The sequence below is a fragment of the Schistocerca serialis genome, chromosome 6, assembly GCF_023864345.2.
Source record: "Schistocerca serialis cubense isolate TAMUIC-IGC-003099 chromosome 6, iqSchSeri2.2, whole genome shotgun sequence".
In the NCBI taxonomy this organism is placed as follows: Eukaryota; Metazoa; Arthropoda; class Insecta; order Orthoptera; family Acrididae; genus Schistocerca; species Schistocerca serialis.
This window is the reverse complement of record NC_064643.1, coordinates 231723470-231743860: the sequence shown is the minus strand read 5'-3', so window position 1 is coordinate 231743860 and position 20391 is coordinate 231723470. Positions and strand designations below refer to the sequence as shown.

Below are 20391 nucleotides of genomic sequence, written 5' to 3'. Positions count from 1 at the left end.
GTAACATTTTTGGCTGGATTCCAACCCTCGAAATTCCATCATTTTTCTTACATCTGTCGATATTTTAATTCTGTATTTAAGAGCAATCTGACTCAACTAAAATAATACAATTTCTAACTTCCTTGTATTAGCTGATCATCAGCCAAAAGTAGTATCATAAAATTAAAATTATAGCTTCCTAAATCGTATTTTATACAATGTATCGTTAACACTTGTAAATGTTATTATTAACATAAAGAATATGGGTGTTTCCTATCCAATTGCTTACGGTGCGGATACTTATTTTATTTACATTAAAATTGAAGAAATTCCTCCAGCTGTATTTGACTTCTAGTATCAGCCGCACGCAGTTGACGTCAACAAGTGTATGGGCCTGAAGATGACGTTGTTACAACGTTGAAACTACCTGCCAAAATAAAGTCAACATCTTTAATACAGCTGAGGATTTTCTTCATATTTAATATAAATTTATGCCTGCTGACGTCCCCTGTCCTCCATTTCAACTACGGATGTACGAAGACTTATTTTATTGTTTTTATTTAATGACAATTTCCATATAAATATGTACTGCAACTTCCATTTGCTTTAGAAATTGCTATGGTACTTTCTGTTTCACTTTGTCAAATGCCTTTTAATAGTCGATAACAATGTAATAAATTGATAAATTAAATGCTATAATTTCTAAGCAATTTTGTCCGAAGAAAATGGAATCAGAACATAAACTGCCTTTCCCGATGTGGCTCAAAAATGGCTCTGAGCGCTATGGGACTTAACTTCTAAGGTCATCAGTCCCCTAGAACTTAGAACTACTTAAACCTAACTAACCTAAGGAGATCACACACATCCATGCCCGAGGCAGGATTCGAACCTGCGACCGTAGCGGTCACGCGGTTCCAGACTGTAGCGCCTAGAACCACAAGGCCACCAGGCCGGCTTTCCCAATTTCATACTGTATCTGCAACGTATTTTCTTCCACTATTGATATTGTGATACCTCCGCCCAAGATCTCCTTAGCCCATCCACAATGCCAGCGGCCCAGGAGAAAGCTGGCCAGACCCCATGCAGCAAGTGCTGGGAAGCGGACTCTGGAGACATTCTGCAACAACACAGTCTGTAGCCCAGCGGACGGCCTCATCTCACTTCAGAAGAAGAGTCCGGTGAACGGTGAAAAGCGCGCCCAAAACTGATGGGCCCTACAGCCGTTGGAATGGAAAGTCAAGGACGCACGCGCAAAAGCATGTGAATTCTCCTGGCCTGGCTACGGTCGTCTTACTTTCCTTAGGAACCAAGGCCGTGTCGACAATTCCAGGCACCCACAGCCACTGGGAGGAGCATACACAAAGAGCGAAGGCAGGCGTGTTAAAGAAGTCAGCCGTACCGCCACTAAAGAAATGAATAGTGGTGAGATGTCCCACTCCCCTCTCTTACCCCTTAACAACTGAGTCGTGTCCACGCCCAGTCAAACCGTCCCTGACATAAGCAATTTAGTTTTGGTTTGTGTGAACGGTGCTGAACTAAATAAATTTGTTACATTTTTTAGCCATCTAAGCGACCTGTTCCGTCCATACATCTACCCCTTAATCTCGTAGCCTTTTGTATATGACTTAATTTAATTATTGATGTCACTTACGATCCCAGCCTGGAGCGATTTGCCTGTTATGTTATGTCATACACCCTTTCTCGAGTCCATCACTGTTTAAATCTATACTACTGGCCATTAAAATTGCTACACCGTAAAGACGAAGTGCTGTATATGCGAAATTTAACCGACAGGAAGAAGATGCTGTGATATGCAAATGATTAGCTTTTCATAGCATTCGCACAAGGTTGGTGCCGGTGGCGACACCTACAACGTGCTGACATGAGGAATATTTCCAACCGATTTCTCATACACAAACAACAGTTGACCGGTGTTGCCTGGTGAAACGTTGTTGTGACGCCTCGTGTAAGGAGGGGAAATGAGCACTATTACGTTTCCGACTTTGATAAAGGTCGGATTGTAGCCTATCGCAATTGCGGTTTATCGTATCGCGACATTGCCCCTCGCGTTGGTCGAGATCCAATGACTGTTAGCAGAATATGGAATCGGTGGGTTCAGAAGGATAATACGGAACGCCGTGCTGAATCCCAACGGCCTCGTATCACTAGCTGTCGAGATGACAGGCATCTTATCCGCATAGCTGTTATGGAACGTGCAGCCACGTCTCGATCCCTGAGTCAACAGATGGGGACGTTTGCAAGACAACAACCATCTGCACGAATAGTTCGACTGCGTTTGCGGCAGCATGGACTGTCAGCAAGGAGACCATGGCTGCGTTTACGCTTGACGCTGTATCACAGACAGGAGCGCCTGCGATGGTGTACTCAACGACGAACCTGGGTTCACGAATAGGAAAACGTCATTTTTTCGGGTGAATCGAGGTTCTGTTTACAGCATCATGATGATTGCATCCCTGTTTGCCGACTTCGCGGTGAACGTACATTGGAAGCGTGTATTGGTTATCGCTATACTGGTGTATCACCCGACGTGATGGTATGGGGTGCCATTGGTTACACGTCTAGGACACCTCTTGTTCGCATTGACGGCACTTTGAACAGTGGACGTTACATTTCAGATGTGTTAAGACCCGTGGCTCTACCGTACATTTGATCCCTACGAAGCCGGCCGGAGTGGCCGTGCGGTTCTGGGCGCTACAGTCTGGAACCGAGAGACCGCTACGGTCGCAGGTTCGAATCCTGCCTCGGGCATGGATGTGTGTGATGTCCTTAGGTTAGTTAGGTTTAATTAGTTCTAAGTTCTAGGCGACTGATGACCTCAGCAGTTAAGTCGCATAGTGCTCAGAGCCATTTGAACCATTTTTTGATCCCTACGAAACGCTACACTTCAGTAGGATAATGCACGACCGCATGTTGTAGGTCCTGTACGGGTCTTGCTGAATACAGAAAATGTTCTACTGCTGCCCTGGCCAGCACATTCTCCAGATCTCTCACCAATTGAAAACGTCTGGTCAATGGTGGCCGAGCAACTGGCTCGTCACAATACGCCAGTTACTACTCTTGATGAACTGTGGTCTCGTGTTGAAGCTGCATGGGCAGCTGTACCGGTACATGCTATCCAAGCTCTGTTTGACTCAATGCCCGGGCGTATCAATGCCGTTATTATGACCAGAGATGGTTGTTCTGGATACTGATTTTTCAGGATCTATGCACCCAAATTGCGTGAAAGTGTTATCACATGTCAGTTCCTGTATAATGTACAGTATTTGTCCCATGAATACCCGTTTATCATCTGCATTTCTTCTTGGCGTATCAATTTTAATGGCCAGTAGTGTATTTTTCACTACTGTTGCACATAGTTTGTAAAAGTAACTAGATTCATTTCTTGACAGTCTACGCTCTGTGATTTACCTGCTTTCTTGTAATCAGGGCATATAAAATATTCATTTAATTCGCCTCGCAAGTGTTCTCTTAGCTAGCAAACATTCAAAGTTAAACTTCTTGGGGGATTAAAACTGTGTGCAGGACCGAGACTCGAACTCGGGACCTTTGTGAGATACTGGCCAAACTGAAGCTGTGAGGACGGGGCGTGAGGCGGGATTGGGTAGCTCAGATAGCAGTTCCGCTTCGAGCGCCGAGTGGGAAAGTTCTTGTTTATTTCTTTTGCCGCGGCGTCGCTTGTGGAAACTTCTCCTCGTCAGTGTTGTTCTGTCTGCCGAGTTAGTCGTAACACCTCCGCTTCTCCTTACTGTGTGTTTGTGCTCTACTTGCAACGGCGTCGGCCACTCCGCTATGGCTGCCATGGTTTCCACGTGTATTCCACAAAAACGTGCTGTGAGCTTTACTTTCGATAAAACAAAGCGACACCAGCAGCCCGGGCCTCTATAAATCCACGATCGGCTTGTCGATGAAATTCATGTGAACTCTGATCAGGTCTGTACCGCTTATTTTGATGCAGACGAGTATGTGTTTTACAATTGATAGATATCCTTCACGTTGAAAGATTACTGTCGCGACGTGGTTCTCAAGTCCCGTTCAAGCATTGCAATAATTCTGTTAGTATGGTGGCACTCGCAGATGCTGAAATCCAATATGCCAATGTTCTAGTGTTTAACCTCCCGCCGAAAGTTAACGAAAACTTTCTACAGGACATATTAACTCCTTGTGTGAAAAACGTCCGTCGTTAGCGTTGGTCTACTCAGCACAAATGACAGTGGAATTCGTTCCGGGAAAATGCATGTCCAACGCAGTATTCCATCAAATTAACAAGTGTGTGGTTATCACATTTACGTGATGTACACTGGTCAAGGGGAAACCTGCTTCCTATGTAATGAAAGTGGATACGTTCGCTCTAATTGCCAGCGGAGCGTCTTTGTATTAACGCTGTCATTAGTGCAGTTTCGCAAATTGACGGTTGCTAATCTCGTTCTTTCCCCTCCCGCAGTCGGATCTACTTCTGCTTCGAATCTTAATGAACAAACATTCGTTTCCCATAATCCTTCCGCCTTTCCGCCTTTAGTTCCGCGAAAGGTTCAGAATCCTATTCTCTCTAGGATAGAACCTGTGACAGTGACAAACAAGAGGCGTCGCACTCAGAATGATGATGGTGAGGATTTGGCTGTGTCCTCTGCGCCAACCTCCTCCGCATCGATTGTGTTTCCTGCTCCTCTCGATGCTATCATACCTCCCGTCCGTCGTGCGGTGACTTAACTTCCGAGTTCTCTGTTGTGCGTAATAGATACTGATGTTGGTTTGATGCGCCATTCCTTGTATGTGGACATACATTAACGATAAATTGGCATGCTAGACACGGAAGCTGAACGATATAGCCAAGTGCGTGATAATAGGAGACTTAATAATCTTTGACGATATTACTCGTATTTTCAAGTGATGACCAGGTCTAATGGATATTTGTAATGGTATTAACAAGTCACGTTTCATTACCACTCTCTGTCAAATTATCTCGTTCTTGTTTATTGTAGCTTGCATGCTTTGTCTTGTCTTCTGGAAATGTCATATTCTAGTTCTCTCATATCTCGATCACAGCTTCCCTGTTTAATTCATTAATGTAAAATGGAGAACATGCTGCCACGTAATACATGTAGCACCAAATAAAAAAATTCAGTTGGCTATCCACATTTCTAGCGTGTGAGGTATTGCTTCGTGTGTGATTTGTCACAATTGGACCCGTCTCCGCTGTGGGAACTTTACAGTGAATGTAATCTCCCAATAAGGGAATCATCGTGAAAGAAATTTTCACTCGGGACTGATCCGGAAAGAAATTTTCACTCTGTAACAGATCGTGCGCTGATGTGAAACTTCTTGACAGATTAAAGTTATGAGGCAGACCGAGACTCGAAAATGGACCTTTGCCTTCTTGGGGAAGTGCTGTACCAACTGAGCCACCGAAGCACGATTCACGACCCGTTTTCATAGTTTTAAAGGTTACTAAAAGGGCTAAAGAATTGGTCAAGTTGCTAAAGAACTCCAAGTTAATGTGTTAAAGTGTTGGCTGTAAGTTGTGTAAGTGTCACTAAATCACAGTTCATACAACAGATTCTATACAACTATGGATTATGATGGAAACAGTTATCTTCCACAAAATGATCATTAGAACCACCGAATATCAGCCGCGCACAACACTGACGTATGTAACCTGAAGTAATATTCTTCGCAACTCGTGCGTAATTAATTTCGGCTCCATACATCAGCTTGAAAAGTTTGTTATAACGATCGTGCTATGAGCACTGGTTCAAAGAACCAAATTGATTCGATTCATTTTCATTAAAACGAGTTCGGGACCACCGGTGCACATTTATTTTTACACATTTGTATTACGTTCGGCATTTATGTCTGCAGAGTTGCGTAATTTGAATTTGCCGCTGAGATAATTGTTAAGATGGCGGCAGACAATTGATAGAGACTTTCTATTGTTAGACCAAATAGGTAAGTATTTGAAATGCTTATTAAACTCTATAAACTCTACTTTCGTATTGTGCACTATATAGACTTCATCAAGCAAACATTTGATTTATTTCTAAGGAAAACACAGACAAAAACGCGATACAAATCGCTATCATCAATGGCTGCGCTCCTTGCAGCGGAAAGAAATAATTAACACAGATAATGCTTACTGAGAGAGGAATTACAGTTACAAATAATTATTCACTCATATTTATAATAATACTGAACTCTATTCTCAAGTAATAATTAACAAATAATTACAATTTCTTAACAGACCTCAGTTTGATAAGCGTCCGCAACCTACAAAAGCCAACCAGCAAAAGGTAAAAACAAAAGAAGACAAACGCAGATCATAAAAGGAAATTACAATTATCATTGTCTTTGTATGATACACATTGATATTCCCAATTACATCATAGAATATTATATAAATAATTAATATTTATCATCGTTTTCACTGTTTTTTCATACGTCGAATAGATAATGTTTATAACTGTTAGAGGCATAATTTCCTCTCGTCGCACTGTAGCCAAAAATTTATCACGTAGGTGTTACACCCTACACTTCGGTGACAGGGTCCAGTAACTTCTCAACACCACAGTCCAAGAAGCCGTTGGCTAGGTCTGAGCCGAGAATAATTTTCTGTGCAGCAGCCAAGGGACAACTCACTTCCACTTCACCAGATGCCTGTCTTGTAGAGGGCAAGCATCGTCAAATCACCTAAGGCCTATCCAGCAAGTCAGCTAGTCATAACACCATATCGAGAGGCTCAGCAGGAGTGATATTTCAATTTTTAATCTACACACATGCCGAACAAGGAATGCCATCCAGATAAGCGACAAGCAACTAGATCCAACCTTGGATACTTTAGTGCTTCATTACCTTTACCTTCAGTGAAGGCGGCATGCCAATGGGTCCGTCACATTGGTCCAGGTTCTGTGAATGCAGAAAAAACAACCAAGAGTTATTCACAGTTGCGCTCTCGCTTAGGTCCACTGTAATTATCATTAAGCAAATGGCGTATACAAGGGTGGCAAAGAATTCGGTTCTTGCACTGTGCCCAGAAAAGTGTCAGAACGCTCTGTCTCACTGCCCAGTTGGCCCACCAGAACACCAACCGCGCCATACTGTGTAAGTGGGAAGAGGAAAAAAATGTTCAAATGTGTGTGAAATCTTATGGGACTTAACTGCTAAGGTCATCAGTCCCTAAGCTTACACACTACTTAACCTAAACTATCCTAAGGACAAACACACACACACCCATGCCCGAGGGAGGACTCGAACCTCCGCCGGGACTGGGAGGAGGAGAAAGAGGGGTAAGCGGCGAAAGTGGCGTGTTTAATATTTCATATTTCTCAACAACGTAAATCACAAACGAAGAAAGTTTTCACTGACTTAATTACTTTTGGTGTGCTGAAGACATGTGTAGTTTCATCTGGTATAAAATGTCAGCATATAGACAAATGGAGACAATTTCACAGGTTACCACATAAACGTAACTTATTTAGTTTCATAATCGAGGTAAGCCTTTCACACACGTATATCGATCGAAATATTTTATCACTTCTGCAAAGTCGTCGTGGAGGCGTGGAAACTCTTCTTGAAGAAAACAATCCTAGACAGTTCTAATGTAAAAAGATTTGTCTTCAGGACGTGAGCTACCCTGCAGATCAATCATCTGCACGTGTACGCAGACGCTTTCAACTGAAACATCGAACGATCTCGAAAACAGTTCGAAGACAGAAGGAAGACCGGCAGTGTCCTTAAAACATTTACATAATTAACCTTGTAATTACATCATGGTGAATTTTTCAGACCTCGTGTTTTCTTGAAGCCAGTGAACTCAGGGAACTAGGCTCCTTTCCTGTCAGAATTTGTCCCTTCTACCACACAATTTTCTTTTTTCACCACTTGCAGTGTCTTACCGTGGGCAGTTGAAAGTCATATCCACTTAAAGTAGTAAGCTGGCAAACCATTCTGGATGTTTTAATTTTCGATCCTGCACTCCTTTTCCCTTCAGAAATTCAGAAATAGCCAGTCTTAAACCGGAAAATAGTTCCAGTCATGCCCGTTGACTTAACCAAAGTAACTTGTAGTAGGGATATTATGTCCCCAGTTCCATCTACAACTGTTGCACAGACATTGGATTAATGTGTGCGACTTCCAGTTTCAATTTAGTCACATGATCCATGCCTGTAAATTTATAACAAAGTGTTTCTTAATGTACTAGACAATGAACCTCGTCTGTCGGTCGTTCTAATGTTTTGCTCTTTTATTGTCAAATATGTCTTTAAAATTTTTCTGTGTAGTGCTCTAATGTAATTTTGTAGCAAATGTGTAGTAAACGTCTTTCAGGCACCTGCATTATGAGAATTCTAATCTCTCTCTCTCTTTTCCCATGAACACTTATTTTTAAACGCTTCTGATGATAGATCACCAAACTGTGTCTTTGTTTTTGTCAATCTGCCTGTCCTGTGCAAGTTATTTCGTGATTCCATATGTACACAGACAGCAAAAATCTCCCGCTTAAATCTGAATTCCAGAAACAGTGCCTAAATAACCTGAAACTCAGTCATATTATCGTACAGGATATTTATCACTAATAACACAGGAGAGCTGTATCTATATGATTGAGCAATTTCATTCTCTGTTCCAAGCGTATTCACTGAATAAGCAAAGGGACTCCGAGGTTGTGGTGAAGTGAGAATTATCCCGTACGATCATTTCACGAGTGTACCGTGAATATCAGGAATCCGGTAAAACATCAAATCTCCCGACATCGCTGCGGCCGGAAGAAGATCCTGCAAGAAGAGGACCAACGACGACTGAAGAGAATCGTTCAACGTGACAGAAGTTCAGTCCTTCCACAAATTGCTGCAGATTTCAATGCTGGGCCATCAAAAAGTGTCACTGTGCAAACTATTCAAAGAAATATCATGATATTGGCTTTCGGATCCAAAGGCCCACTCGAGTACCATTGATGACTGCACGACACAAAGCTTTATGTCTCGCCTGGGCCCGTCAACACCGATATTGCACTACTGATGACGGGAAACATGTTGCCTCGTCGGACGAGTCTCGTTTCAAATTGTATCGAGCGGATGGACGTGTACGGGTACGGAGACAACGTCAGGAATCAATGGACCCTGCAAGTCAGCAGGGGACTGTTCAAGGTGGTGGAGGATCTGTAACGGTGTGCAGTTTGAGTGATATGGGAGCACTGGTACGTCTAGAAACGACTCTAAGACACACGTGACATCTACTTAAGCATGCTGTATGAGCACCTGCATCCACTCACGTCCATTGTGCATTCCGACGGTTTTCGGAAATTCCAACAGGACAATGTGACACCCCACACGTCCTGAATTGCCAAAGGGTGGCTCCAGGAACACTCCTCTGAGATTAAACATTCCGTTGGTCAGTAGACCACCCCCCCCCCCCCAGCTGTGAACATTTTTTAGTAATCTGTGATGCCTTGCAACTTGCTGTTCAGAGAAGATCTCCACCCCCTCGCACTCTTTTGGATTTATGGACAGTCCTGCAAGATTTATGGTCAGTTCCCTCCAGCACTACATCAGACGTTAGCCGAATCAATGCCACGTCGTGTTGCGGCACTTCTGCGTGCTCGCGGGAGCTGTACATAGGCAGGTGTACCAGTTTCTTTGGCTCTTCTGTGTATGAAGAAGGAAATTTACCGTGTCATTTTCAAAGCATCAGGTCGCCTTGTAACTGTAAAATAACTAAGGAAAACCTCAGTCAGGACAACCGGATAATGATTCTAGTCCCTCCCTCCCCGAAAGTGAAGCAAGTGTTTCCAAGAATGCCATAAAGCGAATCAGGATCAGTGAAGAACACAGTGCCACGCTAAAGACACACACAAAAATGACACTGACTTTTTACAACCATAATGCCACCATATGGTGCACATTATTGTCTGGTGGAAGAGCCGTCTAGTTAGCTGCATCTCTTATTTAATTTACCGTGTCGTGTTCTGTAAAGAGAGCACAGTAATTTTCCTGGCAGCAATTTTTCTTTCTATTCCTGCTGCGAGTACCCTATGGCAGTGTAATGTGTATTGGGAAGGAGATCGTCACCTTGGAGTTGGTGTACTGAGCCTCATGTGAACAGTCTTTGGTGTAACGTCACGTGGGCTGGATTGCTGTTGAAATTGCTCGTCAATATTTTATAAAGTTTTAATCTTCAGTTACTTATTTTAAATTTTCATTGTTTTAACATTTGCTGTAAAAGTAACTTATTACTGGATTTTCTTTAATCTCAGTCTATCTCTGTTGTTGACTCGAGTGGTCTGTTATTCGTGTGTATATTACGCCGTTCGTCGAAGACTCACGCCTCAGTAGTGTGTTTACATTTTGCGGCGTGCAGTTGCAGCTGTAGCGGTTATGAAGATGATGATGTTTGGTTTGTGGGGCGCTCAACTGCGCGGACATCAGCGCCCGTACAAATTCCCAGCCTTAGCTCCGTCCAATTTCGCGACTGTCAAGAATGTCGATGAAATTATGAGGACTGCACGAACACCCAGCTATCACGAGGCAGGTGAAAATCCCTGACCCCACCGGGAATCGAACCCGGGACACCGTGCTCAGGAAGCGAGAACGCGACCGCGAGACCACGAGCTGCGGACGTGGTTATAAAGCTAAAGTACTGAGAAATTTAGTTGTGGACTGTTGTACAGTTACTAAACTTAAGAGTTTTCACCGGTGTTCGTGGCGAAATAACGATTTATTAAACTAAATGGATCGTTCGCTTGCTGTGGTTTTTAAAGTTTACTGTGCATTGAAGTCGTTTGGTAAACTCAGTGCTTTAGTTTTCAGCTGACGTTTCTTATTGTTTCTAGTGAAATATTTCAGTAAGATTTTCATTCAGCGTTTTCCAATGACCCACAGAAAAACAACCGTCCATACAGCTTCGACTGCAACATTACACACAAAACATCAATCATCTGCGAATCTCGTTCATGCGACACGATTTCATGAGGATTTTGGGTTCCCCACACTCTCACATTACAGAGATTAACATTTCCAAGTAAATGGTTAGGGTGAGATGTTCATTCCCATTGCATTTGATACTAAAACTGAGAGCTATGGCCATGATTTTCCGATTTAATTATTCTACGAGCAGCACACGGTACGGCATCAGATGTAACCGCCGTCGCAAAATCTTCTACACAGCTTTTTGCAAACATATGCACACCCTTTCATGTGCATGTCACACTTAGTCGACCGATACTTTTGTGTTCACAGAGGTAACCAGTGTCCCTAAGTTATCAACACTAAAGCACAGTGCTCTGTTTACGTGGCGGTTCTTCCCAATATGTTCTTCTAAATTCACTCTGCACTGTTGTTACAGCTAAACATCTAACATATTCTAGCACAAAAAAACCTCTTTTCTTGCTTTGTGAAAGTACTGCACTCATACCTCTAATTAGTAGCCACACTGGAAACTCGACAGTTTACGATTATATTCACGCATCAGTCATATTTGTTCATGCATTACTTGGGAAAACTTAGAATTTTGGAGACGAATGAATCATTCTTAGTATTCTGTAGTCCTCTATTACTTTGACATTGTGAAACATGAATTTTTTTAATTTTGTAAATTCTGCCCTCAAATTTGTTTTGATGTTAAAGATGTCAGACGTCTGCTCGATTACCCTGTACGTAGATCGTGCTTCTGTCGCCTACACGTTCCAATTGTTCTTAGGCATGTGTCGCCAAACTAACTAGAAACTTAATTTCGTTTCTTAAACAATTTTCCTTCAAATTTCAAACAAATTAATTTCATTTTTCGTAATTTATTTCCTTCACAATGTTTCTGTATATATATTCCTAACTTCTTTCCAACATGGACTCGAAAACTAGCTTTACTTGCACAAAAACTAAAAGTTAAGATGTCAGAGCAAAATGTTCGTTGACACTTACTCTATATTCTACTATGAGTCACTTAAAATATTTATGGTATGCTATTCGAATGCTGACGTCATTGTCGACATCACAATGGTGACCTCCATGTCATTCTAAGGTTTTCATTTCGAAAAGTGTTTTTATTGTGCCTCGGTTTTGATTGAATAAGATAGTGGAATTGGTAAGGTACTGTTATTTACTGTCGCAGGTGGTCTGACACTAGTACAGCAACACATCACTTCGAGGGCATGGTAGAATGATGGAATTCCGTAGGCAAAGGCCAATTAATGCCTCAGCCTTGTCCAATGACAGAGTGTCTTTCGTCTATAATGATATCATCTTCAGTGGTCTGCTAAACACTTACATTCGTCTCCCCCATTGCAGTTCATTACACATAGTTACATTAATACATTCTGGGAAAAAAGTGATGTACGAATTAGGAGCACTCCTTAAAAGATTTAAAGGAAAACCTCTCCCTATTAAGTTTGTTACAAAGGAATTTTTCGGGTCGCTAACCACTAAGAGGAAATATAGCTACCATACACGAAACACTTGCAAGTTTGTATCTTCTTATTCGTCATACTAGAATTATCCTCCTTTAGGATCCGGCCCACTTTTTCCTCCACGTCGTTGCCTGTCATTGGTTTCCAAGTAGGCCTACAATGGTAAATGCTTCCTTCATTTCATGTGTGGAGAAAGTGGGCCGAATTCGTGTGCATCAGTGTCTTAACTGAGCGCACATATCCAAAATTGCAGAAAAATTTTTCTCGTCTACAGTTCATTAACGGTGGTCGTTGCACACTCTGATAAAGTAAACGCTGTGACAGGCGCACTATAATACAGACTGACAAGGGAATAAGAAAAAAACATAACAATTATTTAAATAAAAACCTTTTTTTAAGATAACGAATTTTAAAAGTGGACCAGAAAGTATAAAATAATTTTTCCTATCCCCGTAAAGAATCTTAAGCCCAAATAGATAGTCATGAAAATACGTGTTTGTGGAATTTTGATACTTGTAGAATTTACACCTACTGTTATCTCAAGAAAAGATCTAGAAGGTAAAAATTAATGAGAATGGAGTTTCCACGGGGACTTACCAGCAACTGTTCTTACCACGAAATATTCTCAAATGGAATAAGAGAAGGGGAAAGTACCCGTCGTACCCTCCCCGAAAAACCAGACATGAAGGTGGTTTAATATTACGTTGTCATAAGAGTTGTGAGCGATGTTGACAGGTTCGAGGCCCTAACTCATCGGAACGTTAGTTTAAAATAAATCGCAAAATTTGTAAGGAACAAACAGACGCGAAAGCGACCTAATAAAACCGTCGTGTTAATAGCATTTATTACGTCTATGTTACAAATGATACCTAACTTTATCACAGTTCTATGCCTGGCCCTTGATATCTTAAACCGAATACAATGATACCAACCAACTTCTCTGACCCTTGATGGTATTTGAAATTTTAAGTGTAATTGATAGTAATGGTTGTAGACACTTTGTTGACGGTCGTTGTTCTTCATAAATAAAGACTTCTACTTCGGAAAGAATTCAGAGTGATGTCTGAGCTGGCTAAAGGCACTGATGTGCAGTGTTTAACTGTTGGTGCGGAACTCACTGTCACTGATGCAGACCTATAGACCTGTGTGCGTGATCTTGCAGAGTTTGAAAGGTGTGTGGTGAGATACGATCAGGATAGAGCCAGTGAAAAAGTCGATAGTTCCCAACCGCAAGGTTGGACGAGTAGTACATCTTCGAGTAGTAAGATCTTTGACAGCCAACAGCTAGGTGCACGTGGTAAAAAGTTGAAGTAGTGGTGAGGAGATGCGCAGAGACAGCGGACGTGTTTCGAGTTGGAGCTAGATGCCTGCAGGAGGCAGCCGGGTTGTGACAGCATCAAAGTAAGAATTGGCGCTACGCACATAATAAGAAATATATTGAGCGAAACTCGGCACATACCTGGGGAAACTAAAAAGAATAATTAATAAAATAGGTTTTCTTTGGTTAAATAACGTCTAAAAGCTAGATAGAAATCCCATTGTTGATGCAATAAGCGTTTTGCGAAACTTTCTCGTAAATCCATGCTGTAGAAGTTTTTTTTTTTTTTTTTAGTTTTTCACATGTGCCTTAAAAGTTTGAACAATAAATATTTTTTACATAAAATTAGAGTTTCATCTCACACCTTATGTCGTTCTCCGCATCCTGTGCTTGCATTGAACCAAAAGGTAAATTAAAGTAAAGTTCCCATGAGTAAAGCTAATAATTTCATTTATCAGAGTAAAATAATCTATATGCCATTGCACAGTTGGCAAATTATTCAGATCAGGACAGAATTTTTATTAAGTAACAAACAGGGCCAAAATGAGTAAAGTTATGTAGAATGACAATTTTATGCCATTGCACTACGGCTGAGTTGAATATATGTTTTATTATCGGCTAAACGGGAAGGAGTGCACGAGATAAGTCGACAGACGCAGTCAGATGCAGGTTGGTGACTTTCATTTATTTTTACCACTAAACTTTCATGCAGTCAGATGTGTATTTTGAGTATTAATTTTCCAATAATATTTTCATGCAGTCAGATAAAGTTCAGTTCAGTTAAACACGCAGTCAGATGCAAGTTTTATTAAAGACTAAAGCAGTCACATGCAGTTCAGTCTAGTTTAAATAGAGAATTTTTATTAACAACACTTTCAAGTTTTGTGATTAGAAATTATTGCCATGAACCCATTTTTGAATCATTCAGTTAGGGACCAAACCTCCTGAGGCAGTCACTCCCGACTGCAGCTTGTTACTAGATATCCTGTCCTGTTCAGGGCGCAATCATATATTCATCAGCATACAGTCAAGACTAACTTACACTCACTAGACCAAATTGCTAGTCATGCCTTTAAAAGAGCACACTGGTAGATCTGGAGGGCTTTATTTGTTTCAGAAGTGATACCAGGCGATCATTTGATCTCCACCGCTGACGAAAGTCGTAACTATGAAGTAATGTGTATGTGCCACTAGATTGCATTCAATCTGCGGATAGCCCAAATTATTTGCAAGGAATGTGTACAAGTCGCAGTCACGTCACGGGAGAACCGTGAGTGTAAAAAGATGCTGTCCCAGAGTGACCGCAGACAAATGTAACACCCTGACAGCAGCATCCTTTCAAAAATAGCAAGAACTGTTGCTATCAGTGAATACTGGTCCTTTTTCCGTAGTTTCTGTGCGAACGTATCGAAAGGAAGTGCAAGCGTGGTCAGCTTCCCAATAACTGATTCTTCTTTAATGAAGTCCGACGAGTCACGAGTAAGCTAAAGGCTAGCCGCCCCCAGACCCACCCACCCCGCACCAAACATGGAAGCTGCTGCTATCTGAATATTGAATTTCTTATGGACGTATTCTTAGAAACGGAAATTACATATTCATTCGCATTTATTACTCGTCAAAGCGAAGCGTAGAGACTCTCATAGCGGTAGCTAATTTTGTGACGTGGTTATGTACGGTCACATTCAAGTTAAATCAATTTGGGCTGTTAGCTACCAGTGCGCAGGGAGTAAAAGGCCTTAACTACCTTTTGACAGTGCTGACGAAACTACTGTCTTTGAAATTATGAAGGCAGCAGAGACAAAATTCAGGGAGCGAATGTTTATTTACAACTTCTACAGAAACTGGCCTTGGATTGTAAGTGAAGGACGTAAAAGGGGAGCACTGGTCGAGAATGGCGTTGTAGCTTATCGTCGATTCTACAGTCTTCGCGTCGAGCGCGCAGTAAATGAAAGCAGGGAGAAGTTTCAAGAGGGAATTAGAGTGCAAAGGGGAACACACATAAATATGACATTTGCACATGACACTGTCGCCCTATCAGAGACGGCAAAGCACTTGGAAGAGCAGCTGAACGTGATGAACAGGGTTTTGAAAAGAGATTATAAGACGAACAGCAACTAAACCAAAACAAAGACAGTGGATTGGAGTTCATATAAATCAGGCGATGCTGAGGAAATTGATTCCGAAGTGGAAATGGAAATGAGCGTTTGGCGTCATTGGCCGGGAGGCCCCTTGCGGGGCAAGTCAGGCCGCCTTGGTGCAGGTCGTATTACATTCGACGCCACATTGAGCCACCTGCGCGCCGGGTGGGGGTGTAATGATGATGAAGACAACACAACACCCAATCCATGAGCGGAGAAAATATCCGATCCGGCCGGGAATCGAACCAGGGCCCGTAGGCCAGCAATCCGAAAGCTGACCACTTTTTTATTTGCATTTTGTTCGTTGTTTATCGTTTTTTGGTCGTTGCGGATGTCACATGAGTTCCGTTCAAGTTTCTTTGTTGATCCTTCCACTCAGTTTTTTATTACAGAGGCCAACCAGCTCTCTGACCGAACACGCTGAGCTACCGTGCCGGCTGCCACTCAGCTATCGGGGCGGACGATTCGGAAGTGAAACACTGAAAGTAGTTGATGAGTAGCGCTTGGACATGAAAGTAACTGATGATGGTGGAAGTAGAGAGAATATGAAACGCAGACAGGCACCCCCAAGAAAAGAATTTTCATCACCGAGCATAAATTTAAGTGCCCTTCCTGATGGTATTATTTCTGCAGTGTAGTCTTTCACGGGAGAGAAACATCGTTGATGAAAGTTCAGAAAAGAACATTCGAAGGATAGATCGCTTAGCTATTGAGGACGTACGGACTCTAATTGGAGAAGAAATAGATTTACAGCTTACACATTCACAGGCATCTGAGACTGCTCAGATTGATTGTGACAGGAAGTGTGGGATGGGCGGAGTTGTAGGTTACAATGTATATAGCTCGTAGGTTCTGACGTATGTGTATTGCAATAATCTTTAAGAGACGAAGGTGAGTGCACAGCATAGAATTGTGTGCATCAATTATCTGTTCTGAGCGAAGACCACAATCATCAAGGAATCAACAGAAATACAGTTAGCTGACTGAAGTCATGGGATCGTTCCGGACCTCCTTTCTGCCGGCGTAGCAATAGCTCGACATGGTATGGACTTCAACAACTCTATGAAAGTTCCCTGCAGAAACATTGAGCCTTGCTACGTCTATAACCGTCCATAATTGCGAAGGTGTGGTCGTTGCAGCATTTTGTGCATGAACTAACCTCTCGGTTACGCCTGCCCGGTTAGCCGTGCAGTCTAACGCACTGCTTTCCGGGCGGTTACCGGCACGAACCCGGTCAGCGGATTGATTGTCGAGGTCCGATGCGGCGGCCAATCTGTGGACGGTTTTTAAGACGGTTTTCCATCCTCTTCAGTTACACTGTGTCGGCGATTGCTGCGCACTTTCTCCACGGACGCGTACATCATACTCATTCTTACTGTACCACGCAAACATTGAGGTTACACTCGTCTGGTGTGAGACATTCCGGGGGCGGGGGGTGTCCACAGGGGGCCGAACCTCACAACAACCCTGGGTTCTGTGTGGATTGGCGGTGGGGTGGGTGGACTGCCACATCCTTTTGTAGGGTTGTGAACGACTGAGGGCTATGGCGGGGCCGATGCCTCTGCGGCGGTTATAAGTCGCCAGTTCCATAAAATACAATACTATATAGTGCAACCTCTCAGTTATGTCCCATAACTGTATGACGAGATTCATGTAGGGCGAACTAGATGGCCAAATCATTCGCTCGAATTGTGCAGAATGTTCTTCAAGCCGTTCGCGAACATCCGTGGCGCGGTTTTGTCGTCTTTAAAAATGCCATCGTTGTGTGGGAACATGACGCCCATGAATGGCTGCAAACGTTCAGTGATCGGTTCAGTCGATACAGAGTCCCCAGATCGTTCCATGTAAACGCAGCCCACAATGTTATACGGCCACCACCAGTTTGTACAGTGGTTTGCTGACAACTTGGGTCCATCGCTTCGCGGGGTGTGCGTCATCCTTCAACGCCATCAGCAGTTCTTATCAACTGAAATCGGGCTCATCTTACCAGGTCGTGGTTTCCCAGTCGCCCAGGGTCCAACCGAAATATTCACGAGCCCAGGAGACGAGTAGCAGCAGGCAATGTTGTGCTGGTAGCAAAGGCGCTCGCCTCCTTAGTCTGTTGCTATAGCCCATTAATGCCAAATTCTGCCGCACTGTGCTAACGGATAAATTCGTTGTACGTGCCACACCAATTTCTGCGGTTTTTTCCCGCAGTGTTGCTTGTCTGTTGGCACTGATAACTCTACGTAAACACGCTGCTGTCCGTCGTTATGTGACGGCCATTGGCAACTTTGTTGTCCTTTGCGAGATGAAATTCAGAAATTTGGTACTCTAAGCACTCACTTGACACTGTGTAGCTCCGAATATTCAATTAAATAGCGATTTCCAAAACAGAGTATTCCGTGCGTCTAGCTCCGATTAGTGTTCCGCAATCAAAGTCTGCTGGTTCCCGACGTACGAATACCTTATCACACGAATCACCTGAGTAGATATGACAGTTTCCCAAAGCAGTGCCCCTTTATATCTTGTGTACGCAGTACTGCAGCCATCTGTATGTATGCTTATCGCTGTCCCATGACTGTCTCACTTAGTATAGCTACACGTCTTAAGAATTCTTCACAGCTTTCGTCGTACGTTACTGACCTTCGAAGCAAGTAATTAAACAATAAAAAGAATTTTTGTGTCGGATTTGGTTTCCAAAATTGCCACACAGGACGGGACATCATGTGCGAATGAGATAACATGGTTAAAAAAAAAAAAGGGCGTACTATTTATTCAGCATCAGAATTTAAGCGGCGAGTGGTTCATTAAAACGAAACGTGAATTCGTTCACAATACACCGTAAATAAATGTTGTCCCGGTGATAGCGTTTGAGAACTGTTGTCAAACAAAACTAGCCGTCAATATTTATTTGCTATATTACGGACGTGTTGTTGCGTGACAGCGCTCCGGTTAGAGAGTGACTGTCAAAAGTTATCCCTCCCTTTCTCTCCCTCCCCCCCCCCCTCCCTCCGACCCTTCCCACTCCTTCCCGAGTTACGTTCGGAGTTAAAAATGATGCTATTGCTACCCCGGTCTGAACTAAAGTTCACTTTTTCAAATATTACGTATGGTTCAGAGCCTTAGTTCTCTCTTCTTCAGGTGGATGGATCTTTTCCGATTGGCAATAACGCAGACATAGTTGGCCTTCCTGCCGAAGGCTATGACCCACCAGGTGGCCTCGCAACCACCGTTACTGGATGGGGCAACACGGTCCCCGGAGAGCCGTCGCCCTCTTCCCTGCAGAACGTCGACATTAGTGTCACTGATCGCGCCACCTGCGTGTCCAAGTATGGGCTGACAGACCGCATGATTTGTGCCGGCGGGGAGGGCAAGAGCACCCGCAACAGCGACTCCGGTGGCCCCCTGGTTCGTGGCACCACGCAAGTCGGCATCGTCTCCTGGGGCAGGGAATATTGCAAGACCGATGGTGGCGTGTACACCAACGTTGGAAACCTCCGCTCGTGGATTACAGCAGTTGCTGTTATCTAATTCACATTGCTACAGTCAAGCTGGATCATCAGATTGTCGTCACATATGATATTTTTTGTGATTGCCCTTCAGTGTGACGTGCCATTATTCTTAAGGAAAGTAAGTAACGATTGCGTACCGTATCTAGTTCCGATTCCCCACCTCCGCGAACACAGACTGGTAGTTATGTCCTTCCCCAGTCTCCGTGTGAGCTGAGTTCTGCTGACGAGTGGTCTGAATGCACAAAATGTTTGGCCTATCGAAATTTATAGGGAAATGAGGAATGTTTATGGTGGCAGTGCATTCACCGAGATTTCAGTGAGGTGGAAATTTTTCGGTAAAGGTGTTTTTGATTCATGACAATGCACAGGTCAAGCATCGGCTCGAAACACAGCAAGAACTTCAACGTCTTAAGTGGGTGATTTCTGGATATCCTCCTTAGAGCTCTGTCTTGACACAAAGTAATTTTCACTTACTGCCGTATTAAAGGAATTTTTTGTTCGAAAACAGTTCGCAGATGATGAAGAAATCGAAGAAGCAGTGATATCCTGGCTCAGATACTATGCGTAAGAGGAGTTGGAAATTGAAAAGCTGGTCCCATGGTACAATAAGTGGCTTGACAGTTGTGGCGTCTACATTTAAAAACAGAATAATGTACTGGAACTTAGCTGACAAAGTTATTAGTTAATAACATTTCTTTTTTTAAGATAAAACATTCTTTACTTTCCACACCACTTACGTACCGTACACTGACCGAAGTGTGTACATACTGTATGAACGCAGAATAATCTAATAAAATTCTTTCCACATACCCGTCTCATAAAGCCTGCGAGCGTTCGAGTATTTACCCACTTAATCACTTGAAATGGCGGCAAACTACAAAAAATTACAAAAGCATTTATATCACCATGTGTTAACAACAAAACCATAGATGAAATAGTGGTGCACAGCCAGCATTCTCATAAGCTATCAAACATTAAATACCAAGAAATAACTCTCGATCATATCTTAACATATGAAACCTATTTGATGTTAAAACATAATAGTGATACTATAGA

General features: G+C 42.8%; 1 protein-coding gene across 1 annotated transcript in view; it reads left to right on the top strand.

Annotated features, from left to right (window-relative positions):
* The window catches only part of LOC126484789 (trypsin alpha-4-like), a 44402-nt gene extending 25048 nt beyond the window's left edge, over positions 1-19354 (top strand). The window contains exon 3 of the mRNA XM_050108386.1: positions 18965-19354. Coding sequence (XP_049964343.1) covers positions 18965-19354 — 390 coding nt within the window. The remainder of the gene's footprint in view (positions 1-18964) is intronic.
* Positions 19355-20391: the final 1037 nt, after the last annotated feature.